At 41.7% G+C, this 26534-nt stretch overlaps 2 protein-coding genes and 1 pseudogene across 2 annotated transcripts in view; all 3 read left to right on the top strand.

Annotated features, from left to right (window-relative positions):
- The window catches only part of LOC105710986 (zinc finger protein 93), a 491114-nt gene that overhangs the window by 86127 nt on the left and 378453 nt on the right, over positions 1-26534 (top strand). The gene's annotated exons all lie outside the window — the stretch shown is intronic.
- Positions 5657-25118, top strand: LOC105710937 (zinc finger protein 430-like). The gene is given in 6 exon segments (XM_064381587.1): positions 5657-5810; positions 14679-14805; positions 15463-15558; positions 22237-23349; positions 24352-24466; positions 24468-25118. Coding segments are annotated over 6 exon segments (1608 nt in total). The 5' UTR covers positions 5657-5807; the 3' UTR covers positions 24622-25118.
- On the top strand, positions 18900-20026 carry LOC135276767 (transcription elongation factor A protein 1-like; annotated as a pseudogene).

The following is a 26534-nucleotide window of genomic DNA, read 5'->3' on the forward strand; positions in this document are numbered from 1 at the left end:
TATATCTGTGGCCTACAATATTTTGCCATAATAACCATAATTATGACTAATAGCATATACTCAAGTATATTAGATTATTAATAATTGTAGGCCGGATGTGGTGGCTCATGCCTATAATCCCTGCACTTTGGGAGGTCAAGATGGATGAATCACAAGGTCAGGAGATCGATACCATCCTGGCTAACGATGAAACCCCATCTCTATTTAAAAAAAAAAATTAAAACAAGAAAAAGAAAATACCACGACTAACCCCATAGAAATATAAACAACCATCCTAAAATAAACACCTCTATGCATATAAACTGGAAAATCTAGAAGAAATGGATAAATTACTGGATACATACACCCTCCCATGACTGATCAAAAAGAAGTTGAATCTCTCAATAGACCAATAACATGTTCTGAAATTCAGGCAATAATAAATAGCCTACCAACCAAAAAATTTTTCAGGGCCAACTGGATTTACACATAATTCTACCAGAGGTACAAAGAGGAGCTGGTACCATTTCTTCAAAAACTATTTCAAATGATAGAAAAGGAGGAACTTCTCCTTAATTCATTCTAAGAGGCCAGCATCATCCTGATACCAAAACCTGGCAGAGATATTACAAAAAAAGAAAACTTTGAATGCCAAGTGTCTACTTTGTTGTAATTAAAAAAAAAAGAAAGAAAGAAAACTTCAAGCCGATATTTCTGATAAACATACTTGCAAAAATTCTCAATAAAATTAAAAATTAACTCAAGATGGATTAAAGACTTAAATGAGAAAGCCAAAACTATAAGAACCCTATAAGAAAATCTAGGCGATATTGTTCAAAACACAGATGAAAACTTCAAGAGCAGTTGCAACAAAAGCAAACATTAACAAATGGGATCTAATTAAACTAAAGAGCTTCTGCACAGCAAAAGAAACTGTCATTAGAGTGAACAGACAACCTACAAGATGAGATAACATTTTTGCAATCTAACCAGCTAACAAAGGTTAATATCTAGAGTCTACTGGAAACTTGAACAAATTTACAAAAATAATACAACCCCTAAAAGAGAGGAAAAAATAAAAAGAAAGAAAAAAATAATAATACAACCCCATGAAAAAGTGGGCAAAAAAACATGAATCAGACACTTCTCAAAAGAAGACATTTATGAGGCCAACAAACATGAAAAAAAGCTCAACATCAGTGATCATTAGAGAAATGCAAATCAAAACCAGGATAAGATACCATCTCACACCTGTCAGAATGGTGACTATTAAAAAGCAAAAAAAAAAAAACAACACATGGCCGGGTGTGGTGGCTCATGCTTGTAATCCTAGCACTTTGGGAGACCTAGGTGGGTGGATCACCTGAGGTCAGGAGTTCAAGACCAGCCTGGCCATCATGGTGAAACCTCATCTAAAAAAAAAAGACCTTATGGGCCGGGCGCGGTGGCTCACACCTATAATCCCAGCACTTTGGGAGGCCGAGGCGGGTGGATGATGAGGTCAAGAGATCGAGACCATCCTGATCAACATGGTGAAATCCCATCTCTACTAAAAATGCAAAAATTAGCTAGGTATGGTGGCGCACATCTGTAGTCCCAGCTACTCAGGAGGCTGAGGTGGGAGAATTGTTTGAACCCAGGAGGCGGAGGTTGCGGTGAGCAAAGATCAAGCCATTGCACTCCAGCCTGGGTAACAAGAGCGAAACTCCGTCTCAAAAAAAAAACAACCGAAAACAAAAATGAAAAACCAACACAGGTTGGTGAGGCTGTGGCGACATAGAAATGCATTTAAGACCGGGCGTGGTGGCTCACGCCTGTAATCCCAGCACTTTGGGAGGCCGAGGCGGGTGGATCATGAGGTCAAGAGATCGAGACCATCCTGGTCAACATGGTGAAACCCCGTCTCTACTAAAAATACAAAAAATTAGCTGGGCATGGTGGCGCATGCCTGTAATCCCAGCTACTCAGGAGGCTGAGGCAGGAGAATTGCCTGAACCCAGGAGGCAGAGGTTGTGGTGAGCCGAGATCGCGCCATTGCACTCCAGCCTGGGTAACGAGCGAAACTCCGTCTCAAAAAAAAAAAAAAAAAGAAATGCATTTAAACTGTTGGTGAAAAAGTAAATTTGGTCAATCGCTGTGAAAGAAGTACCACGTTTCCTCCAAGACATACCATATGACCCAGCAATCTCATTAGTGGGTATATATCCCCAAAATATAAATTATTCCATTATAAAGATACATGGATATGTATGTTCATTGCAGCACTATTCACAATAGCAAAGATATGGAATTAATTCAAATGCCCATCACTGATAGACCGGATAAAAGAAATGTGGCACATATGCACCATAGAATACTATGCAGCCATTAAAAAAGTAAAGATCATGTTCCTTGCAGCAACATGGATGGAGCTGGAAGCCATTATCCTTAGCAAACTAATGCAGGAACAGAAAACCAAACACCAAATGTTCTCACTGTGCGACCCCGGTTGTGGGACCCCGACCCACGGAGGCAGGCAGGCGCTCGACCGACACGAGGCAGGAAGCGTGGTGACCAGTACCGACTTTATTGGGATCTCCGGGCGACTCCGGCGGGCAGGGAGGAATCGCGGGCAGGGAGGAATCGCGCGTGCTTTCTTTGTTCAATCTGTTTTATAGGGGCAGAGGGCCTGGGGCGGCGGGAGAGCTGATCTGGCAGGTAGTGATAGGCTAGGGGGAGTTGACCTGGCGGGTAGTGATTGGCCAGGTTGGTTGCTAGGCAGGAAACCTGCCGGGCGGGAGTTTGTGGGAGGGGAGGTTACGGGAGAGCTGATGGGGTGGATGGTGATTGGTTCAGTGACCGGCCAGGCGGGAAGGTTGCTGGTCTCGGGCCGGGCCTGGATGGAATGAGATAAGGGCCCCTCCCTGCAGGGGAGGAAGGGCTACCTTTGTCGGGAATTAGGCCCTTTCCACTTGGCCGGGGAACGGGGCCAAAAGTCCCCTACCAGACACTCACTTATCAGTGGAAACTGAACAATAAGAACACATGGACATGTGAAGGGGAACAACACACACTGGGGCTTGATGGGCAAGAGGGAGAGAGCATCGGGATAATTAGATAATGCATACAGGGCTTAATACCTAGGTGATGGGTTGATAGGTGCAGTAAACCACCATGGCACACGTTTACCTATAACAAACCTACATGCCCTGCACATATATCCCAGAATGTAAAATAAAATAGAATAAAAAATAAACCAATAATAACAATACTGGTAATAGTAACTTCATTTTATTAAGCAACCGTTTTAAATATGCATTAAATAATTAATCAAAAAATGTAATCTTAGGACTTTGGGAGGACAAGGGGGGTGAACACTTTAACTCAGGAGTTTGAGACCAGACTGGACAACATGGCAAAACCCTGTTCCTAAAATATAAACTAAAAAATAAAAATAAAAAAGAACTAGCCAGGTGTCATGACCCTTTTTTTCTTTTTTTTCAGACGGAGTCTTGCTTTGTCACCCAGGTTAGAATGCATTGGCGTGATCTTGGCTCACTGCAACCTTGGCCTCCTGGGGTCAAGCTATTCTCCAGTCTCAGCCTCCCAAGTAGCTGGGATTACAGGCATGCACAACTATGCCTGGCTAATTTTTGTATTTTTTATAACATATAAAATTTTTGTTCCAAAGAAAATCAACTTTTACTTTTGTATTAGTGTATTATATATACAAAGCTAATTCTAATAAAACTGTATGAATAAATCCACCCAATTTGTCGATTTTGACCACTCTAGATTGACATACATGGTTTACAATCTTTATTTATTTTTTTTTTTTGAGACGGAGTTTCGCTCTTGTTACCCAGGCTGGAGTGCAATGGCACGATTTAGGCTCACCACAACCTCCGCCTCCTGGGTTCAGGCAATTCTCCTGCCTCAGCCTCCTGAGTAGCTGAGATTACAGGCACGCGCCACCATGCCCAGCTAATTTTTTGTATTTTTAGTAGAGACGGGGTTTCACCATGTTGACCAGGATGGTCTCGATCTCTTGACCTCGTGATCCACCCGCCTCGGCCTCCCAAAGTGCTGGGACTACAGGCGTGAGCCACCGCGCCCGGCTACAATCTTTATTTTTATTTTTTTGAGACAGAATCTTGCACTGTTGCCCAGGCTGGAGTGTAGTGGTGTGTTCTTGGCTCATTGCAACCTCCGCCTCCCAGGTTCAAGCCATTCCTCTGCCTCAGCCTCCTGAGTAGTTGGGATTACAGGTGCTCACCATCACGTCCAGCTAATTTTTGTATTTTTAGTAGAGATTAGGTTTCACCATGTTAGCCAGGCTGGTCTCAAACTCCTGACCTCGTGATCCACACGCCTTGGCCTCTCAAAATTATGGGATTACAGGCGTGAGTCACCACACCCGACCACGCGTTTCTTTTTAAAGTTTGACTACTAGAGAATTCAAAATTCACATGTGGCTCATATTTTATTTCAGAGGATTATTGTCAGATCTCCATATGCAAGCCTGGAGCCCGAAAGTCTGAAGTCCTGCCTGCCTGGGCTGATATCTCCCACTCCCCGCCTGCGTTCCGCATTGTCCCTAATCGGCCATCGGAGCTTCCCAAACAAGCCCGTCACTCAACCCTACCATCTAAACTGTTTTTTTTTTTTTTTTTTTTTTTTTTTTTGAGACAGAGTCTCGCTGCGTCACCAGGCGCCAGGCTGGAGTGCAATGGCGCGATATCAGTTCACTGCAACCTCCGCCTCCCTGGTTAAAGCAATTCTCCTGCCTCAGCCTCCCGAGTAATTGGGACTACAGTCGCGCGCAACCATGCCCAGCTAATTTTTTGTATTTTTAGTAGAGACGGGGTTTCACCATGTTGGCCACGATGGTCCGATCTCTTGACCTCGTGATCCACCCGCCTCAGCTTCCCAAAGTGCTGGGATTACAGGCGTGAGCCACCGCACCCGGCCTTAACTGTTCTTATGATAAGGTAAATACCTTTTACCCAACCCTGCCATCTTAACTGTTATGATAATGTAAATACCTCTCACCTAACCCTGCCATTGTAACTGAACTTGTGGTCATATATCTCCTTGCCCCTAACCCCCACCACTGTAACTGAACTTACTCTGCAACACCCCTGCCCCCTAAAAAACTACCCAAACCTAGAAAACCAACTCCTATCCCACTGCCCTTTGCTAATGCCCTTTTCAGCCTTAGCCTACCTGCACCCAGGTAAATAAACAGCCATGTTGCTCACACAAAGCCTGTTTGGAAGGTCTCTTCATTCAAAGTGCCCATTTTTCAACAATTACCTCCTTAAAATCTCAGGCTGCTCAAAGGACTATAAGCCAAGAAGGTAAAAAAGCTGAAGTTTTAAAACATTTGTTATATTCTTTTCATTTGTGTATAACCATATGATACGTTATTTACAATGCAGACAACCTTATACACAAGGTTGAATGCAAATACCCTCTGGGGTGGGTCTACCTCAGCTCAGGGAGGAAACCCTGCCTGAAAAGGCTTCAGCCTAGACTGTCACTCTTTTCATTCAGCCTAGCATCTAATCGCATCTTCTGTCACTCAGGGCCTGAGAGGGTGGGGTTTTAAATGTTATCCAATGAGCGATGCTGGACTGGGAACTGTCCAATCAGACATGCAGCTGGAGCAGACAGGACGCTTCCGGGGATGTGGCGGGTCCTTTGTCTCCAGCTGCAGCTGGAGCTCTGGGTCTCGTCTTCACTGCTCTGTGTCCTCTGCTCTTAAAGGCCCAGACTCTGTGACCCTGTGACCTGCAGGTATTGGGAAATCCACAGCTAAGAGGCCGGGACCCGCTAGAAGCCTAAAAATGGTGAGAGTGCTGGTCCGACTTCCTGAGAGAGGGGAGGGGCTGTGGCAGGACTCAGGCCTCCCCGCAGTCAGCTCCACAATCTGCGCCCCAGGTTTACCTTCCCCAGCTTGGGCTCAGTCCCCTTCAGCCATAAGATGGCGGCTGCGCCAAAAGCCAAGCCCAGGAGTTTCCTGGGCGTCCAGTCTCTTCTCTGCGTAGTGACTGTGCTCTGGCCTGGATCCGTCTCTGGCCATCTTTGCATCTGCTGCATCTCTCTCAGATTGTGCTGGAGGGTTTTCAGGAGAGAATCGTAACTTGGGGTGCGGGTTCATGAATGTGAAGGGCTTTGTTCCGTGGGGTTCCCAGTTCCTGTTTTCTCCTATTAAAAATTTATGGGAGTCACTGCAAAAATATTAAAGAATTTAATCGAAGAGTGGTTCTAGAATTGTAGTGCACCCAGCTATGGTTTGTAGTTGTGGTCTATGGGAGAGGCTTGAAGAAAAGTTTTTTTGTTTTTGTTTTGAGACGGTGTCCGCTCTGTCGCCTAGTGCAGTGGCGTGATCACTCGTTGCAACTTCTGCCTCCCAGCTTCAAGCAATTATCTGCCTCATCCTCCCAAGCAGCTGGGATTACAGGTGCCCGCTACCACGCCTGGCTAATTTTTTTTTTTTTTTTGAGACGGAGTTTCGCTCTTGTTACCTAGGCTGTAGTGCAATGCCGCGATCTCGGCTCACCGCGACCTCCACTTCCTGGGTTCAGGCAATTCTCCTGCCTCAGCCTCCTGAGTAGCTGGGATTACAGGCACGCGCCACCATGCCCAGCTAATTTTTTGTATTTTTAGCAGAGACGGGGTTTCACCATGTTGACCGGGATGGTCTCGATCTCTTGACATCGTGATCCACCCGCCTCGGCCTCCCAAAGTGCTGGGATTACAGGCGTGAGCCACCGCGCCCGGCCTAATTTTTGTATTTTTAGTAGAGATGGGGTTTCACCGTGTTGGCCAGGCTGGTCTTGAACTCGATTTCTTGATCCACCCACCTCAGCCTCCCAAATTGCTGGGAGTACAGGCGTGAGCCATCACGCCACCGAAGAAATGTCTTTTATAAAATGCCTGATAAAGACAACCAAATTTAGTAATTGGTTAAGTACAGTTACGCGGGTTTTTTTTTTTTTTTTTTCTTTTGCCGAGAGACAGAGTCTCACTGTGTTGCCCACGCTGGAGTGCAGTGGCGAGATCTTGGCTCGCTGCAGGCTCCGACTCCCGGGTTCAAGCGATTCTTGTGCCTCAGCCTCCTGAGTAGCTGGGACTACAGGCATGTACCACCACACCTGGCTAATTTTTGTATTTTTAGTAGAGACGGGTTTTCACCATATTGGCCAGGCTGGTCTCAAACTCCTGATCTCAAGTGATCCGCCCACCTCGGCCCCCCAAAGTGCTAGGATTACAGGCTTGAGCCACCGCACCAGACCCTGGCATCTTAATTTGTATATTGTAGGTGAAAATTTCCTCGTTATTTAATCAGAGCTTAATTGGAAGTTTATATGGCTGAAGCCTGAATTTTGTTTCTTTGAATGTAGTAATTAAAAATAATGCACCTGAGTTAGATTTTTTTTTTTAAGTGAAACCCTGGGACTAGAGACTCCTCATTCTAATTGCCCGTGACTTAATTATTTTCACACTCCATGGGGAACTAATTTTCTGCTGCATTTTTCATCTGTGTTCCAAGCAGAGTCTAAAGTCTATCCCCCATCACCCATTTCTGCAGCCTCACTCTGCCCGGTAGTAAGATACTAAATATCCAGTTTCTACTAGCTTTCCAAAATGCCAAATTTTCCTCCCTAATTCACATTATCACGTATTTGTTTTTTAGTGTGCTTTTTTAATACTATATTTTAATTATTTATGTTTTGGCAAAGTATTAAATGATGGTTCTTTTTTTTTTTTCTTTTTTTTTTTTTAAGACATAGTCATGTTCTGTCGACAGGCTGGAAAGCAGTGGCACGATCTCGGCTCACTTTCGCCTCCTGAGTTCAAGCGATTTCCCTGCCTCAGCCTTCTGAGTAGCTGGGAGTACAGGCTGGAGCCCCCACCCCCGGCTAATTTTTTTGTATTTTAGTAGAGACGGAGTTTCATCATGTTGACCAAGATGGTCTTTAATTTCCTGACCTATTGATCCGCCTGCCTCAGCCTCACAAAGTGCTAGGATTACAGGCATGAGCCACTGCACTTGGCCTAAATGGAGCTTTTAAGATTTATTTGTTTCAGGAGCAGATAATATAAAAATCTTAAAAGAAAAAAGAGGTTAAGGTTTATTTGTTTGTAAATATTTCCTGTGAAAAGAAAGCAAATAATAATCCCCTGACACTGTATTGTAGGAAATCTTTGTGTCTTTGTCTCTTTTCCATTTATCTTCTCTGGGAACAGAGATCTTATCAGAATGTTTTTGGGTAAAAGTTCTGCTTTGGAAAATTTATGGGGTGATGTGTCATCAGCCACCCTTTAGTTTTTTCCTGGTCCTTGATTTCAGTACTATCTGGAATAAGCCAAGATACTTGCCGAGGTTATGTCAGCTAGATTGTCTAGTGGATATCAGTTTCTGGTTTATTTTCTCTCATAAGACACTCTGAGGTATAGGGTATATCCTCTAAAGGGAGCCAGTGGATATCCTGGGTCTGATAGGAATCTTCTGGTGTACTCTTATTTTGAAAAGGTAACCCCTCGAAATCTTAAAATTGTCTTGCGGACCAGCTTGACCAACATGAAGACCCCATCTCTACTAAAAATACAAAAGAATTAGCTAGCCTTGGTGGTGCATGCCTGTAGTCCCAGCTACTTGGGAGGCTGAGGCAGGAGAATCACTTAAACCTGGGAGTCAGAGGTTGTAGTGAGCCAAGAGTGCACCGTTGCACTCCAGCCTGGGCAGCAAGAGTGAAACTCCGTCTCAAAAAAAAAAAATTGTCTTCTACCAACCCAGCTTCCATTTTTTTTTTTTTTTTTGAGACGGAGTTTCACTCTTGTTACCCAGGCTGGAGTGCAATGGTGCGATCTCGGCTCACCGCAACCTCTGCTTCCTGGGTTCAAGCAATTCTTCTGCCTCAGCCTCCCGAGTAGCTGGGACTACAGGCACGCACCACCAAGCCTAGCTAATTCTTTTGTATTTTTAGTAGAGACGGGGTTTCACCATGTTGACCAGGATGGTCTCGATCTCTTGACCTCGTGATCCACCCACCTCGGCCTCCCAAAGTGCTGGGATTATAGGCGTGAGCTACCGCGCCCGCCCCCCAGCTTCCATTTCTTAAAGATAAATTGCTGGTCAGCCAATCAGATGCTGGTAATAAGGGGAAAACACAGAAATAATTTCTGACCCCTGGATTCCCTAAGGGGGCAGAAAAATAGTGCAATAAATATAGTAGAAGAAAAAGATTTTTAAAAAGTGGAAAACATCGTGACCAAAAAAATAGTATCCTGAAGACAACAAAACAACAACAAACTCACTCCAATGAGATGGTGTAAGAGCTTGTAAAGTAAGATGCATCTGGGGCAGTCACCGAGAAATAGTGTAGTGTCTTCTGAGTGGGTGGTTCCTGAGAACATATGTGAGCAGATGTGGGTGGAAGAATCTCTCAAGTGATTGAGTAGCCTGACTTAAAACATGTGTCAGACACATCTGTTATTTAACCAGCACTGCCACTCCTGGATTTGTCACCTTGAAGAAATTTGTTCACTTATTTTGACATCATTTTTTAGCTGTAAATTGCCTTATATTAGTATGGCTTGAAAGGTAGAAAAATATTTACAAAGATCATAAAAGAGCCTGAACTCAGGAGTTCAACACCAGCATGGGCAACACAATGAGACCTTGTCTCTATTTTATTTTTTAAAAGGCCGGGTGCTGTGGCTTATGCCTGTAATCCCAGCACTTTGGGAGCTAGAGGTAGGTGGATCATCTGAGGTCAGGAGTTCAAGACTAGCCTGACCAACATGGAGAAACTCTATCTCTACTAAAAATTTAAAATTAGCTGGGTGTGGTGTCACATGCCTGTAATCCCAGCTACTTTGGAGGCTGAGGTGGGAGAATCACTTGAACCAAGGAGGAGGAGCTTTCGGTGATCCGACATCACACCATTGCACTCCAGCCTGGGCAACAAAATTGAAACTCCTTCTAAAAAGAGGTGGGTTTCAAAAAAATTATCTCATCATATATTTCATTTGTTAAATATTCTCAAGTACCTTCTTCTTTCCCAGAGTGAATTTATGAATTTTCTCCAGGGTGTTTTTTTATGGCTGGATGATTTCAAGCAGAATTTCAAGGCTTAGCTTTTAGAATGCTACCATGAGGCCGGGTGTGGTGGCTCACACCTGTAATCCAAACACTTTGGAGGCCAAGGCAGGTGGATCACCTGAGGTCAGGAGTTCAAGACCAGCCTGACCAACATGGTGAAGCCGCGTCTTAAAATAAATAAATAAAAAGAATGCTACCATGAAAAAGTAAGGATAAAATCTCTATTCCATTTTTGCTGTAGAAAACGTAGTAAATAATTGGTCAGTTACATAGATTCATAAAAATATCAGTTCCTTTTTTTTTCTTGCAGGGTAAATTTTTGACAGTGAGTATCTCTGTTCAAATTCTCTTATCTTGATTTCTGAGTTTAATGCTAAATTTTATGAGATGAAATTTGGTACTGCCTAGAAATTTTCCATATGACTAATTGTTTGCTGCATTTTTTTTTTGTTTGTTTGTTTTTAAATAGAGACGGGGCTTCACCATCTTGGCCAGGCTGGTCTTGAACTCCTGACCTCATGAGCTACCACGCCCAGCCTGCTGCATAATTTTTCATGGAATTAATAAAATAATACCTTTATTTTCTGAAAGAAATAGATACTATTGCTTTTCTCATTAAGGTATAAAATGTTAAGCACCATAAAATTTCCTTCCCTTATATGAACACTGTGTTTGAGTAATTTCACTGGATTTTTCAAACACTTACTTTCAAAAACCAAGTGAGTAACTATAACATGGAAATTAAAGTTTGAGCCCACTGATTCAGAGCTAAGGCTCATATTAAGCCTGCAAAAGGGTATTATTGAAGGTCCAGTTAGTTTTTTCTGGAGAGCCTCCCCTGCAGATGTCTCAGCTTGCTCACTCTACTAAAAATATAAAAATTAGCTGGGCGGGGTGGTGTGCGCCTTTGGTCCCAGGTACTCAGTAGGCTGAAACAGAAGAAATGCTTGAACTGGGGAGATGGAGTTCGCAGTGAGTGGAGATTGTGACACTGCACTCCAGCCTGGCTGATAGAGCGAGACTCTGTCTCCTAAAAAACAAAAGATTGAGGCCAGGCGCGGTGGCTCAAACCTGTAATCCCAGCACTTTGGGAGGCCGAGGTGGGTGGATCATGAGGTCAAGAGATCGAGACCATCCTGGCCAACATGGTGAAACCCCGTCTCTAGTAAAAATACAAAAATTAGCTGGGCGTCGTGGCGTGCGCCTGTAGTCCCAGTTTGGGAGGCTGAGGCAGGAGAATTGCTTGAACCTGGGAGGCGAAGGTTGTAGTGAGCCGAGATTGTGCCACTGCACTCCAGCCTGCTGCCTGGCAACAGAGTGAGACTCTGTCTCAAAAAAAAAAAAAAAGATTCAATTCGAAAGAGGATTGAAACAGGAGGAATACCAACTATATAAACTTTAAGGAATGCAATTTTAGATAGAAAGGGCTTTTTTTTTCTTTTCATACAGCAGAGCCTATAAGATTAGAAAATGGAGAGTAATAGCAAATTGGGGGTTAAAACATCGGATTTTAGACCAGAGACTATTTTACCCTGAAGTTAGCACGTTCTTAGGAGGGACACAGAATGAAGTTGTATAATGATTCAGATTGAGGATAGCTCAAAGTTCCGTAGCCTGTGAAAAATTTCATTTAGGCTACTGAAGACAAATACAGGTGACTTTTAATGAGAAAAGGAGGAAAATGTGCCAGGCTTGTACCAAAAAATCATCTCAACCCTAACCCCAAGAGAGGGTCCTTCGATTTCACTCAAGAAAGAATTCAGGGTGAGTACATAGAGTAAAATGAAAGCAAGTTTATTAAGAAAGTAAGGAAATAATAGCATTGATTACTCCATAGGCAGAACAGTCCGGAGGCCTTCCGGTTGCCCATTTTTATGATTATGTCAAACAGGGGGTGAATTATTTATGCCTTTCCATTTTATACCATATAGGGTAACTTCCTGATGTTATCATGGCATTTGTAAACTCTCATGGCACTAGTGGGAGTGTAGCAGCGTCTTGGTTTTGTTGAGTTTTGTCCCACTTCTTCACTGCAAGCTGTTTTGTCAGCCAGGTCTTTATGACCTGTGTCCTGTGCAGACATTCTGTCTTAGCCTGTAACTTAGAATGCCTAACTATCTGGGAATGTAGCCCGGGAGGTCTCAGCCCTATTTTCTCCAGCCCCTATTCAAAATGAATTTGCTCTGGTTCAGTATACCTCTGACATTTTCCCCCTCTTTTGTACAAAAAACCATTAATCATAAGGGTTGTAGAGGGATGAGGATTCATCATCTGTAACTACTTCATGCTGCAGTTTCTAAATCATGGCATTTTATATGCCATGCAGAATTCTCACTATGAATTTATAATCTGCAATATTAAAAATGTTTCCAGGCCGGGTGCGGTGGCTCAAGCCTGTAATCCCAGCACTTTGGGAGGCCGAGGCGGGTGGATCACGAGGTCAAGAGATCGAGACCATCCTGGTCAACATGGTGAAACCCCGTCTCTACTAAAAATACAAAAAATTAGCTGAGCATGGTGGCGCGTGCCTGTAATCCCAGCTACTCAGGAGGCTGAGGCAGGAGAATTGCCTGAACCCAGGAGGCGGAGGTTGCGGTGAGCCGAGATCACGCCATTGCACTCCAGCCTGGGTAACAAGAGCGAAACTCCGTCTCAAAAAAAAAAAAAAAAAAAAAGTTTCCTTTGTTGTTGAACATGGGAAGATGTGGATACTCAAGATTCCTATTGAGGAAAAGCTGGGATTTTTGTAAAGATGGAGAATGTAATGTTGAGGTTTTATCTGTGTTTTCCGTTAGCTCTATGCAGAATAGGATTAAAAAAATGCTTATTTAAACAGGATGGCATTTATTAACCTGAAAGTTCTGAAAAAAAATTATTGAGAGATACCTGCCTCTAGGGTAATAAAGAAAGATTACTTTAAATTGTTATTTAAAATTACAGAACATAAAAGATATCTGTATCTTGACCTTTGTATAAAACTGATTTTTTTGTATGGTTAAATTCAGACTATGACTTACTTTTTGAGAAGCAATATCTCAGCAGTGATGCTGTGTTCTTCAGTGTGCATCAGCACATCATAAAACTTTGTCCTCGTGCAGTTGATTTTAAAATTTCCTTAGGCCGGGCACGGTGGCTCACGCCTATAATCCAAGCACTTTGGGAGGACAAGGTGGGTGGATCACGAGGTCAGGAGATCGAGACCATCCTGGTCAACATGGTGAAACCCCATCTCTACTAAAAATACAAAAATTAGCTGGGCATGGTGGTGCACACCTGTAGTCCCAGCTACTTGGGAAGTTGAGGCAGGAGAATTGCTTGAACCCAGGAGACGGAGGTTGCGGTGAGCCGAGATCGCGCCATTGCACTCCAGCCTGGGTAACAAGAGTGAAACTCCATCTCAAAAAAAAAAAAAATTCCTTAAGGCCAGGTGTGGTGGCTCATGCCTATAATCCAAGCACTTTGGAGGCCAAGGCGGGTGGATCACCTGAGGTCGGGAGTTCAAGACCAGCCTGACCAACATGGTGAAACCCCATCTTTAAAAAAAAAAAATTTGGCCGGACACGGTGGCTCAAGCCTGTAATCCCAGCACTTTGGGAGGCCGAGGCGGGTGGATCACGAGGTCAAGAGATCGAGACCATCCTGGTCAACATGGTGAAACCCCGTCTCTACTAATACAAAAAAAAAAAATTAGCTGGGCATGGTGGCGCGTGCTTGTAATCCCAGCCACTCAGGAGGCTGAGGCAGGAGAATTGCCTGAACCCAGGAGGCGGAGGTTGCGGTGAGCCGAGATCGCGCCATTGCACTCCAGCCTGGGTAACAAGAGCGAAACTCCGTCTCCAAAAAAAAAAAAAAAAAAAAAAAAAATTTACTTAAGGAGCTCTCTGAAATATTTATTTCACTATAGAGTAAGTTTTTTTCTCATTATTAAATATCTTTATATAACTAAAGAAAAGCTGTGCATAAACCATCATATTTAATCTCTCAGCTGCCTTTCTTAAGTTTTCTTTGTAGATACCTGTCTTTGGAAAATGAAGTAGTTTGTTTACAGGTCAGAAAAATTGGGTAAAACATAGGTTCTTCCACTTACTGGATGTTTGACAAAATATTCTTTTTGGGCCAAACACATTGGCATTACTAGTGAGCTTGTTAGAAATTCAGAAACTCAAACTTCATTTCAGATCTTCTGGGAAAAAAAAAAAACCCTGCATAAGATCTCCAGTTTTGATTTTACACATTAAAACCTAAGAGGTGCCGTCTAACTCAACATGTCTTTTTTGTCTGAAATATTATCAACTCATTCTTTGTAATGCAAATATAGCACTAAAAATGTACATATTTGTGTTTATGATTTTAGTTTTATACTTTATTATTCATAAAAGTATCATATATACACTGGTGTTGTTTATCTTATACCATTCTCTTCTCTCTGAGTTAGAGAATACATTAGAGAATATTTCTGTGTTAAAAATTGTTGGATAATTTTCGTTATTCCTATAAGTCAGAATCAATTTTCTTTACTCTCATTTAACCTTAATTTAAATGATAAATTCTGCCCATGGACACTTGTAAATGTGTGTGTGTGCGTGCATGTGTGTGTGTTTTTCAGGAGCCATTGACATTTAGGGATGTGGCCATAGAATTCTCTTTGGAGGAGTGGCAATGCCTGGACACTGCACAACAGGATTTGTATAGAAAAGTGATGTTAGAGAACTACAGAAACCTGGTCTTCTTGGGTGAGAATAACTTTAATACACAATTCCTTATATACCCTAAAAGTTTCATTTCTCTATTTTGTAGAATAATTTTGTAGAATAATTTTTGGTAATTTATGCTTTCCATAAATGAATTTTTTTTTTTTTTAAGATGGGGTTTCACCATCTTGTCCAGGCTGGTCTTGAACTCCTGACCTCAGGTGATCCACCCACCTTGGCCTCCAAAGTGCTGGGATTACAGGCGTGAGCCACCGTACCTGGCCTCCATAAATGAATTTCTAATCCTTGTTTTCAAAATATCTTGAAGAATTGTCCATGTAGAAAAAAACTTCTTCAAGGTGTTTTATCTTGGCCTGAACTTTTTACATTCTGAGCTGGTGTGTATCCTTCACTCTAGAGTAGTGGTAATTTCAGAAATTTAGTGATATAAAGTATTGTTGACCCTATGTTAAAATCGATTTGCCACCACTAATTTTTGACTCATGAGTACAGGATAGTGAAATTAAGAACCTACAAATTTAAAATGTTTTCTAAATGTTAAGAACTTTCTGTCATTAAATAGTATTTTGCGATTAATTTTCTGGAATATTCTATGATGTCCTCTTTACTAAGCACAGTACTAGGTTGGTAATTAAAGAATATGAACAAGATTCATGTTACTTATTTTTAATAAAGCAGGTATTGCTGTTTCTAAGGCAGATCTGATCACCTGTCTGCAGCAAGGAAAAGATCCCTGGAATATGAAGAGACACAGTATGGTAGCCAAACCCCCAGGTAGGTGAGAGGGAATAAAACAGTTGACATAGTTGAAAGGTTGGAAGAAAAAAAAAAATAGTTTCTGGGAAGCCTGAGGTGTTTGTTTTGTTGCTGTTGTTCTCACATAGGGCCATGTTCCCTCTTATGTTTTTAAATTTTCTAAAGATTCTACTTTCCCTTCATTGATCTTCTTTAAGTTTACAGTGAGAGCTGAAGTCTTCTTCATGGCATATAAGATACGGCACAGGCCAGGCACGGTGGCTCACGCCTGTAATCCCAGCACTTTGGGAGGCCGAGGCGGGTGGATCACGAGGTCAAGAGATCAAGAATCCGGGTCAACATGGTGAAACCCCGTCTCTACTAAAAATACAAAAAATTAGCTGGGCATGGTGGCGCGTGCCTGTAATCCCAGCTACTTAGGAGGCTGAGGCAGGAGAATTGCCTGAACCCAGGAGGCGGAGGTTGCGGTGAGCCGAGATCACGCCATTGCACTCCAGCCTGGGTAACAAGAGCGAAACTCCGTCTCAAAAAAAAAAAAAAAAAAAAAGATACGGCACAATCTGACTGCTTTGCTTTTTTTTTATTTTTTTATTCTTTAACTCACCCAGCGTATCTTTGATGCAAACTGACTGCTTTTTTATTGTTTTCGGGGACACAGTGATTCTTTATGATTTTGAGAAACTTTATGTTAAACTATTTTTTTTTTTTTAGTTCTCTATTTGCATCATGTCTAAAATGTGTGACAGTGGTCGTCTCTGTTCCTTGCTTTTTGATACAAAGTCTCACCCTGTCTCCCAGGCTGAAGTTCAGTGGTGCTATCTTAGCTCACCACAACCTTTGCCTCCTGGGTTCAAGCAATTCTCCTGTTTGAGCCCCCCCAAGTAGCTGGGATTACAAGCATGTGCCACGACACCCAGCTAATTTTATATTTTTAAGAAATGGGTTTTCTCCATGTTGGTCAGTTTAGTCTCAAACTCCTGACTCAGGTGATTCACCCACCTCGGCCTCCCAAATTGCTAAGATTACAGACATCAGCCACCATGCCCGGCCGCTATTGTTTTTTATGTTAATTATCTGTACATTCCATCTGGTTTTTATTACTACATTCATGAAATATAGTTAGAAATATAGTATAAAATTATAAAGTATGATGTCTGCATTGTTCTTTTTCCTCATGAGTGCTTTGACTATTTGAAGTTTATTGTAGTTTTCTGTCAATTTTAGAATTGTAGGTTTTATTATTGTAAAAAGAAATGCCACTGGAATTTTGATAGGAAGTTGGCTGAATCTTTAGATTACTTTAGAGAATATGGTACTTTAACAATATTTATTCTTTAAATCCAGAAATATAAAATATTTTAAAATTTATTTGTGTCTTCTCTAATTTCTTTTTTTTTCTTTTTTGAGACAAAGTTTTGCTCTTTTTGCCCAGGCTGGAGTACAGTGGAGCAATCTTGGCTCACTGCAACCTCCGCCTCCCAGGTTCAAGTGGTTTTCCTGCCTCAGTTCCCTGGGTAGCTGGGATTACAGGCGCCCACCACCATCCCCTGCCAATTTTTTGTATTTTTAGTAAAGACAGGGTTTCACCATGTTGGTCAGGCTGGTGTGGAACTCCTGACTTCAGGTGACACCCCCACTTCGACCGCCCAAAGTGCTGAGATTACAGGGATGAGCCACCTCACCCAGCCTCTTTTATTGATTTATATCTTTCATTGTAAAGATGTTTCACCTCTTTGGTTAAATTCTTAGAATTTCATTATTTTAATTATTTTTAAAAGGATTGTTTTCTTGACTGGAACTATGCCTCAGGCCTGTAATCCCAGCACTTTTGGAGGCCAAGGCAGGTGGATCACTTGAGTTCAGGAGTTCGAGACCAGTCTTTCCTATATGGGCTCTACTGAAAATATAAAAATTTAACCAGGTATGATGGTAGGCACCTGTAATCCCAGCTATTGAGAGGTCTGAAGTAGGAAAATTGCTTGAATATAAGAAACAGAGTTTGTAGTGAGCCGAGATCCTGCTGTTGCACTCCACCCTGGGCCATAGAGCGAGACTCGGTTTCAAAAAAAAAAAAAAAATAGATTTTTAATTTTTATTGTATCTGATAGCTTGTTTTAAGTGTACCAAAAAACAACTTGTACTTTTATGTTAATTTTATATTTTGTTGATTTACTGAGTGTATTTATTAGTTTAGGCAGATTTCAATGTGCTGTCTATGGTTTTTTATGTATAAGATTATTCCACAAAAAGCAACTTTTTACTTATTTATCTTCAATTTCAATGGCTTTTAAAAAATGTTTTTTATTCATTATTCCGCCTTTTTTTTGTTGTTAAGTCTTTGGGTACTTTACTGTTTTTGGAGATTTCATATACTTTTGGGGTTGCTGTTTCTATTACCTCAAAAATGGAATGAGAGGGCCGGGCGCGGTGGCTCCCGCCTGTAATCCCAACACTTTGGGAGGCCGAGGCGGGTGGATCACGAGGTCAAGATATCAAGACCGTCCTGGTCAACATGGTGAAACCCCGTCTCTACTAAAAATACAAAAAATTAGCTGGGCATAGTGGCATGTGCCTGTAATCCCAGCTACTCAGGAGGCTGAGGCAGGAGAATTGCCTGAACCCAGGAGGCGGAGGTTGCAGTGAGCCGAGATCGCGCCATTGCACTCCAGCCTGGGTAACAAGAGCGAAACTCCGTCTCAAAAAAATAAAAATAAAAAATAAAAAAGGAATGAGAAATTCTTAAAAAACATTAAATCTGAGGCCCGAGCTTGCTGCGGTGGGGCTTGCCGCGCGCCAGGGCTCGCTTCCTGCCGTGTCCTGCGCTCCAGCTTCGCCCACTTCCCCTTGCCAGCGGGCTGGGCTCAGAGAAGGCCTGCTGGAGCCATGGAGGACGAGGTGGTCCGCTTTGCCAAGAAGATGGACAAGATGGTGCAGAAGAATAACGCGTTTTAGGCATCAGGCTGGTGAAATGTAAAACTCCTGGATCTCTTTTTTGAAGAGGGCTAAACATCCTCCTGGTTATCTCAACTACGCTACATGTTTACTGAGCGATTAAAAAGACTGGAGCAGGGCCGGGCGCGGTGGCTCACGCCTGTAATCCCAGCACTTTGGGAGGCCGAGGCGGGTGGATCACGAGGTCAAGAGATCGAGACCATTCTGGTAAACATGGTGAAACCCCGTCTCTACTAAAGATACAAAAAATTAGCAGGGCATGGTGGCGCGTGCCTGTAATCCCAGCTACTCAGGAGGCTGAGGCAGGAGAATTGCCTGAACCCAGGACGGAGGTTGCAGTGAGCCGAGATCGCACCATTGCACTCCAACCTGGGTAACAAGAGCGAAACTGCGTCTCAAAAAAAAAGGCTGGAGCATTGGATTTGCTAAAGGATTTTAAGAATATTCCTATGACCCTGGAATTACTGCAGTCCGCAAGAATCGGAGTGTCAGTGAATGCTATTCGCAAGCAGAGTACAGATGAAGAAGTTACATCTTTGGCAAAGTCTCTCATCAAATCCTGGAAAAAGTTATTAGATGGGCCATCAACTGAGAAAGACCTTGACGAAAAGAAAAAAGAACCTGCAATTACATCACAGAACAGCCCCGAAGCAAGTGAAGAAAGTACCTCCAGCGGCAATGTAAGCAACAGACAGGATGAGAGAAATGCTCGAGATACTTACGTTTCATCCTTTCCTCGGGCACCCAGCACTTCTGATTCTGTGCGGTTGAAGTGTAGGGAGATGCTTGCTTCAGCTCTTCAAACAGGAGATGACTACATTGCAATTGGAGCTGATGAGGAAGAATTAGGATCTCAAATTGAAGAAGCTACATATCAAGAAATAAGGAATACAGACATAAAATACAAAAATAGAGTACGACGTAGGATATCAAATCTTAAAGATGCAAAGAATCCAAATTTAAGGAAAAATGTCCTCTGTGGGAATATTCTTCCTGACTTATTTGCTAGAATGACAGCAGAGGAAATGGCTAGTAATGAGCTGAAAGAGATGTGGAAAAACTCGACCAAAGAAGCCATCAGAGAGCATCAGATGGCCAAGACTGGTGGGACCCAGACTGACTTGTTCACATGTGGCAAATGTAAAAAGAATTGCACTTACACAGAGGTGCAAACCCGTAGTGCTGATGAACCAATGACTAACATTTGTTGTCTGTAATGAATGTGGAAATCGATGGAAGTTCTGTTGAGTTGGAAGAATTGGCAAAATATCTGGACCATTAAGAAAATGGATTTTGTAATTAGCTTTAAACTAGGCCAAGCAACTAGTTTTCCTGCAAATCAGATTTTTAAAGCAGCATACATCCCTTGGGTTAGACTTTGGTTTTGACCTAACATTTCTTCCTTAAATGCCTTCTTAGTTTCAGATCTGTAAGGAGACTGTATAATAATTGTATGGTATCTGCTTCAAAACATATTTTTCCATGTTTATAAGTAACTTGATATTAAACTTTCATCAATTAAACTTCTGGCAATATTTTCTTTTCTTTCTATTTTTTTTTCTAGATAAAGTTTCGCTCTTGTTACCCAGGCTGGAGTGCAATGGTGCGATCTCGGCTCACTGCAACCTCCGCCTTCTGGGTTCAGGCAATTCTCCTGCCTCAGCCTCCTGAGTAGCTGGGATTATAGGCATATGCCAGCATGCCCAGCTGATTTTTGTATTTTTAGTAGAAATGGGGTTTCTCCATGTTGGTCAGGCTGGTCTCAAACTCTCGACCTCAGGTGATACACTTGCCTCAGCCTCCCAAAGTGTTGGGATTATAGGCATGAGCCACCCCACTCAGCCAATGTTTTTTCTTTCTTAAAGGAAAATATACTTTAACTTTTCTTTTTTTACGGTGTGAAACATACACAGTAGAAATTTGGTTATTCTGTTATTAATACATAAATGAAAATACATTTTCTTCCATATTGGCATGTAGCTACAAATATTAAAGAAGGAGAAAAGTTAATATAATTTTAGGTTAACCAAATATGGTGTGTATTCAAATAATACTTGACCAGCTTATCTAAAGTGTACATAATATTTGAGCTAGCTTATGAATTTGATTTTAATTATTATGTTCGCAAGCTTCAAATGTCAGATATTATTTTGCATCTGTAACTAACCCTGTTCATTTCTTGTAATTTCTTGTACATGTATATTACTTGTTCTTAATAGATTTTACTTTTGGGAACAAGACTTTGTTGAGATCAGTTTGGTTTTGCAGTTTTTTTTTTTTTTTTTTTTTTTGAGACGGAGTTTCGCTCTTGTTACCCAGGCTGGAGTGCAATGGCGCGATCTCGGCTCACCGCAACCTCTGCCTCCTGGGTTCAGGCAATTCTCCTGCCTCAGCCTCCTGAGTAGCTGGGATTACAGGCGCGTGCCACCACACCCAGCTAATTTCTTTTTTTTTTTTGTATTTTTAGTAGAGACGAGGTTTCACCATGTTAACCAGGATGGTCTCGATCTCTTGACCTCGTGATCCACCCGCCTCGGCCTCCCAAAGTGCTGGGATTACAGGCATGAGCCACCACACCCGGCCAGTTTTGCAGTTAATTTACCTGTTTGACTTTATAATGTGTTTCAGTTTTGCAGAAGAATACTGTTGTAGTTTAGAAGGCTTTTCATAAATCCCGTCACAGGTAAAGATGAAAATTTCCCACTATTTTTTTCCCCTCATAGAAAGACAAGGCCAAGGATTAATCTTAAGGATTGTATAAATCATTAAAGCTGTGGTCTTTTCATGTGGAAAAAAACAATATTAAAATCTCTAAATAACATTGTGCAGTATGGACATCTTCAGAATATTAATTATTTCAACCTTTACTTTTTTTGAGATGGAGTCTCACTCTGTCTCCAAGACTGGAGTGCAGTGGCACCATCTCGGCTCACTGCAACCTCTGCCTCCTGGGTTAAAGCAATTCTTCCACATCAGCCTCCCAAGCAGCTGGGAATACAGGTGCACACCAGCACACCTGGCTATTTTTCGTTGCTTTTTTTTTTTTTCAAGTAGAGATCAGATTTCACCATGTTGGCCAGGCTCGTCTCAAACTCGTGACCTCAGGTGATCCACCAGCTTTGTCCTCCCAAAGTGCTGTGATTACAGGCATCAACCATCACACCTGGCCTGTTTGTGTTTCTTCTGAATAGTCAATAATCCCCGGCTATACCTGTTTTTGTGTGTGTGGTATTGCAGTCTCCCTGCTGCTGTAACATTTAGCTTTTGTCTCATTCCAAAGTATACCACCACTTTTTTCAGCACTATATGTCATAGGAGCCAGAAAACTGTGTCTAGAAAGGCCTCTAGAAGCAAGTAATAAATATGTATGTGCCAGTATTTTACTTGCCTTTTTAAAAAGAAACCAAAAGTTGGCAGTTTACTTGGAAAGGCACTATGTTATATTGGGGAGCAGGAAGAGCTGTGCTCGGTAAATGCAACAGACTTTTCTTTTTCTTCTCTGTCACTCTCTGTTTTGTGATCATCTGGGGCACTTCACACACTTAACTCTTTTATAAATTTTCTTCAGATGTATTTTTGTTTTATGTTTTTGTCACATTTCCATGTCTACAGAAAATTAGGGCCTGTGGTATTTTGCTGTGCCATCTTGTATATGTAGTTTGTATAATTTCATGGGTTAGATTTGTAAAGCATATTTATCTGAGTCTAGTAAATGGAGTAATTTGTTATTTTTATTTCTTTCAGTTATATATTCTCATTTTGCCCAAGACGTTTGGCCAGTGCAGGGCATAAAAGATTCTTTCCAAGAAGTCATGTTGAGAATATACGGGAAATGTGGACATGAAGATTTACAGTTAACTACAGACTGTAAAAGTGTGGATGAGTGTAATCTGTACAAAGAAGGTTATAATGAACTAAACCAGTGTTTGACAACTACCCAGAGTGAAGTATTTCAATGTGATCAATATGGGAACATCTTTTATACATTTTCAAATTCAAATAGACATAAGATAAGACATACTGGAAAGAAACCTTTCAAATGTAAAAAATGTGACAAATCATTTTGCATGCTTTTACATCTAACTCAACATAAAAGAACTCATATTAGGGAGAATTCTTACCAATGTGAAGAATGTGGTAAAGTCTTTAACTGGTACTCAACCCTTACCAGACACAGGAGAATTCACACTGGAGAGAAGCCCTACAAATGTGAAGAATGTGGGAAAGCATTTAAGCAGTCTTCAACACTTACTGCACATAAGAGAATTCATACTGGCGAGAAACCCTACAGATGTGAAGAATGTGGCAAAGCCTTTAACCGGTCTTCATACCTTTCTACACATAAAAGATTTCATACTGGTGAGAAACCCTACAAATGTGAAGAATGTGGCAAAGCTTTTTACCTATTCTCACACCTTACATCACATAAGAAATTTCATACTGGAGAGAAACCCTTCAAATGTGAAGAATGTGGCAAAGCTTTTAACCACTCCCCAAAACTTAATGTACATAAGGTAATTCATACCGGAGAGAAACCCTACAAATGTGAAGAATGTGGTAAAGCTTTTAGTGTATTCTCAAACCTATCTAGACATAAGAGAATTCATGGTGGAGAAAATCTCTACAAATGTGAAGAATGTGGCAAAGATTTTAAACAGTACTCATACCTTATTATACATAAGAGTATTCATACTGGAGAGAAACCCTACAAGTGTAAAGAATGTGGAAAAGCCTTTAGGGTACATTCAATCCTTACTAGACATAAGAGAATTCATGGTGGAGAAAAACCCTACAAATGTGAAGAATGTGGCAAGGCTTTTAACCGGTACTCACACCTCACTAAACATAAAAGAATTCATACTAGAAAGAAACCATAAAATGTGAAGAATGGCAAAGCTGTTAAGAGATACTCATCCGGGCTGGGCTCAGTGGCTCACGCCTGTAATCCCAGCACTTTGGGAGGCCGAGGCGGGTGGATCACGAGGTCAAGAGATCGAGACCATCCTGGTCAACATGGTGAAACCCCATCTCTACTAACAATACAAAAAATTAGCTGGGCATGGTGGCGCATGCCTGTAATCCCAGCTACTCAGGAGGCTGAGGCAGGAGAATTGCCTGAACCCAGGAGACAGAGGTTGCAGTGAGCTGAGATCGTGCCATTGCACTCCAGCCTGGGTAACAAGAGTGAAACTCCATCTCAAAAAAAAAGAGATAGTCAGCCACTAGTACGCACAAGGTAATTCATGCTGGTGAGAAACCCTACAAATGTGACGAATGTGGCAAAGGCTTTTTTTTTTTTTAAATAAAAATGGGGTTTCACCATGTTGGCCCAGGCTGGTCTTGAGCTCCTGACCTCAGGTGATCCACCTGCCTTGGCCTCCCAAAGTGCTGAGATTACAGGCATGAGCAGCACCCGGCCGGCAAAGGCTTTAATTGGTCCTCCATCCTTACTAAACATAAGAGAATTCATACCAGAGAGAAATCGTATAAATGTAAAGAAAGTGATAAAGCTTTAACCACTTCTCAACCCTGACTACACATAAAATAATTCATGCTGGAGGGAAATCCTACACGTCTCAAAGCTTTTTTTTTTTCCTTTTTATTTATTTATTTATTTAAGACGGGGTTTCACCATGTTGGTCAGGCTGGTCTTGAACTCCCAACCTCAGGTGATCAGCCCACCTTGGCCTCCAAACTGCTTGGATTACAGGTGTGAGCCACCACGCCCAGCCACATCTCAAAGCTTTTTATTGATTCTCATATATTACTAAACATAATTCATACAGGAGAGAAATCATACACGTGTATAGAATGTGGCAAAGCTTTTAACAAATCCTCATCCATTACTAAACATAATTTATACTGGAGAGAAACCCTACAAATGTGAGGAATGTGGCAAAGCTTTTAAACAGTTCCCCCAACTTACTGCACATAAGAAAAGTTATGCTGGAGAGAAGCCCTACAAATGTGAAACGTGGCAAAGCTTTTAAGCAATCTTTAACCCGTACTACTCATAAGATAATTCATGCTGGAGAGAAACCCTACAAATGTGAAGAATGTGGCAAAGCTTTTAACCAATCCTCAAACCTTACTAAACATAGGATAACTCACACTGGAGAAAAATCTTAGAAATGTGAAGAATTTGGTAAAGCCTTTATCTAGTCCTCAACTCCTACTAAACATAATTCATACTGAACAGAGACCTTACAACTGTAAAGAATGTGGCAATGCTTTTAACCAGTCCTCAAAACCTTATTCAACAAAATGATTCATACAGGAGAGAAACTCTACAAATGTGAAGAACATGACAAAACTGTTAACCAGTCCTCAATTATTACTAAACACAAGAAAATTCACACTGGAGAGAAACCCTATGAGTCTGAAAAGTATGGTAAAGCTTTTAACTAGTCCTCAGTTCTTAGAAGACCTGGAGACACACTCTACAAAGGAGAAAGATGTGACAGTGCTTTTGACAACACCTCAAACTTTTCTCACCAAAAAAGAAATCATATTGATGAGATTTCATGTTGGTTTTAACAGCAATACATTCTGCTGTAAGCAACATTGTAGAAATTAAGTAATACAAAATGAAATATTATTATTCATGAACTGACATTATTATTATTTTTTTTTGAGATGGAGTTTCACTCTTGTTACCCAGGCTGGAGTGCAATGGTGCGATTTCGGCTCACCGCAACCTCCGCCTCCTGGGTTCAGGCAATTCTCCTGCCTCAGCCTCCCAAGTAGCTGGGATTACAGGCACGCGCCACCATGCCCAGCTAATTTTTTGTATTGTTAGTAGAGACGGGGTTTCACCATGTTGACCAGGATGATCTCGATCTCTTGACCTCGTGATCCACCCACCTTGGCCTCCAAAAGTGCTGGGATTACAGGCGTGAGCCACCGCGCCCGGCCAAACTGACATTATTAATAGTTAAATAGTTGTAGTACACAAAATGATTTACAGATATAATGCAACCTCTATCGCATTACCAGTGGCATAAGAGAAATCTTTTAAAACTATGTCAAAATTTGCTGTGCTTGGTGGCCCACGGCTGTATTCCCAGCACTTTGGGAGGCTGAGATGCGTGGATCACAAGGTCAAGAGTTCGAGACCAGCCTGGCCAATATGGTGAAACCCTGACTCCACTAAAAAAAAACTACAAAAATTAGCTGGGCATGGTGACTCACGCCTGTAATCCCAGCTACTGAGGAGGCTGAAGCAGGAGAATTGCTTGAAACTGGGAGGCAGAGGTTGCAGTGAGCTGAGATCGTGCCGCTGCACTCCATCCTGGTGATAGAGCAAGACTCTGGAAAAAAAAAGTCTATGTAAAAAATTAAAATAAGTGATTAAAAACAGAATACAGGGCCGGGCGCCGTGGCTCACGCCTATAATCCCAGCACTTTGGGAGGCCGAGGCAGGTGGATCACGAAGTCAAGAGATCGAGACCATCCTGGTCAGCATGGTGAAACCCTGTCTCTACTAAAAATACAAAAAATTAGCTGGGCACGGTGGCGCGTGCCTGTAATCCCAGTTACTCGGGAGGCTGAGGCAGGTGAATTGCTTGAACCCAGGAGGCAGAGGTTGCAGTGAGCTGAGATCACGCCATTGCACTCCAGCCTGGGTAACAAAAGCGAAACTCTGTCTCAAAAAAAAAAAACAGAATACATTTTCAATCTATGGGAACAATATTGTTTAGCTTATTTGCAGTTGAAAGAAACTGGCACAAAAATATCACTAGCGATGTTAATCCATCATGTTACTAAATAGTATATACTTACCATCTTTTACCTATATTCTTGAGTAAGGTGGGAGAGGTTAAAGTTTGAGGCATAATAACACTTCACTGAATGCTCAATAGTATTTAACATGTTAGAAATCTTGAATTAAACTTCAAACGATATAAAATTTAAAAATGTAATGCATTTTATTATATAAAAGTAAAATTAGTACAAAAGTACACAATTTTAAATAAAATTAAAGATTTTTTTTCTCATGATAATGGAGAATATTACTCTAAACACCTACCTGATATTTCATT

Source organism: Aotus nancymaae, unplaced genomic scaffold (genome assembly GCF_030222135.1).
Source record: "Aotus nancymaae isolate 86718 unplaced genomic scaffold, 86718_ANA_hifiasm-v0.15.2.pri h1tg000028l, whole genome shotgun sequence".
In the NCBI taxonomy this organism is placed as follows: domain Eukaryota; kingdom Metazoa; phylum Chordata; class Mammalia; order Primates; family Aotidae; genus Aotus; species Aotus nancymaae.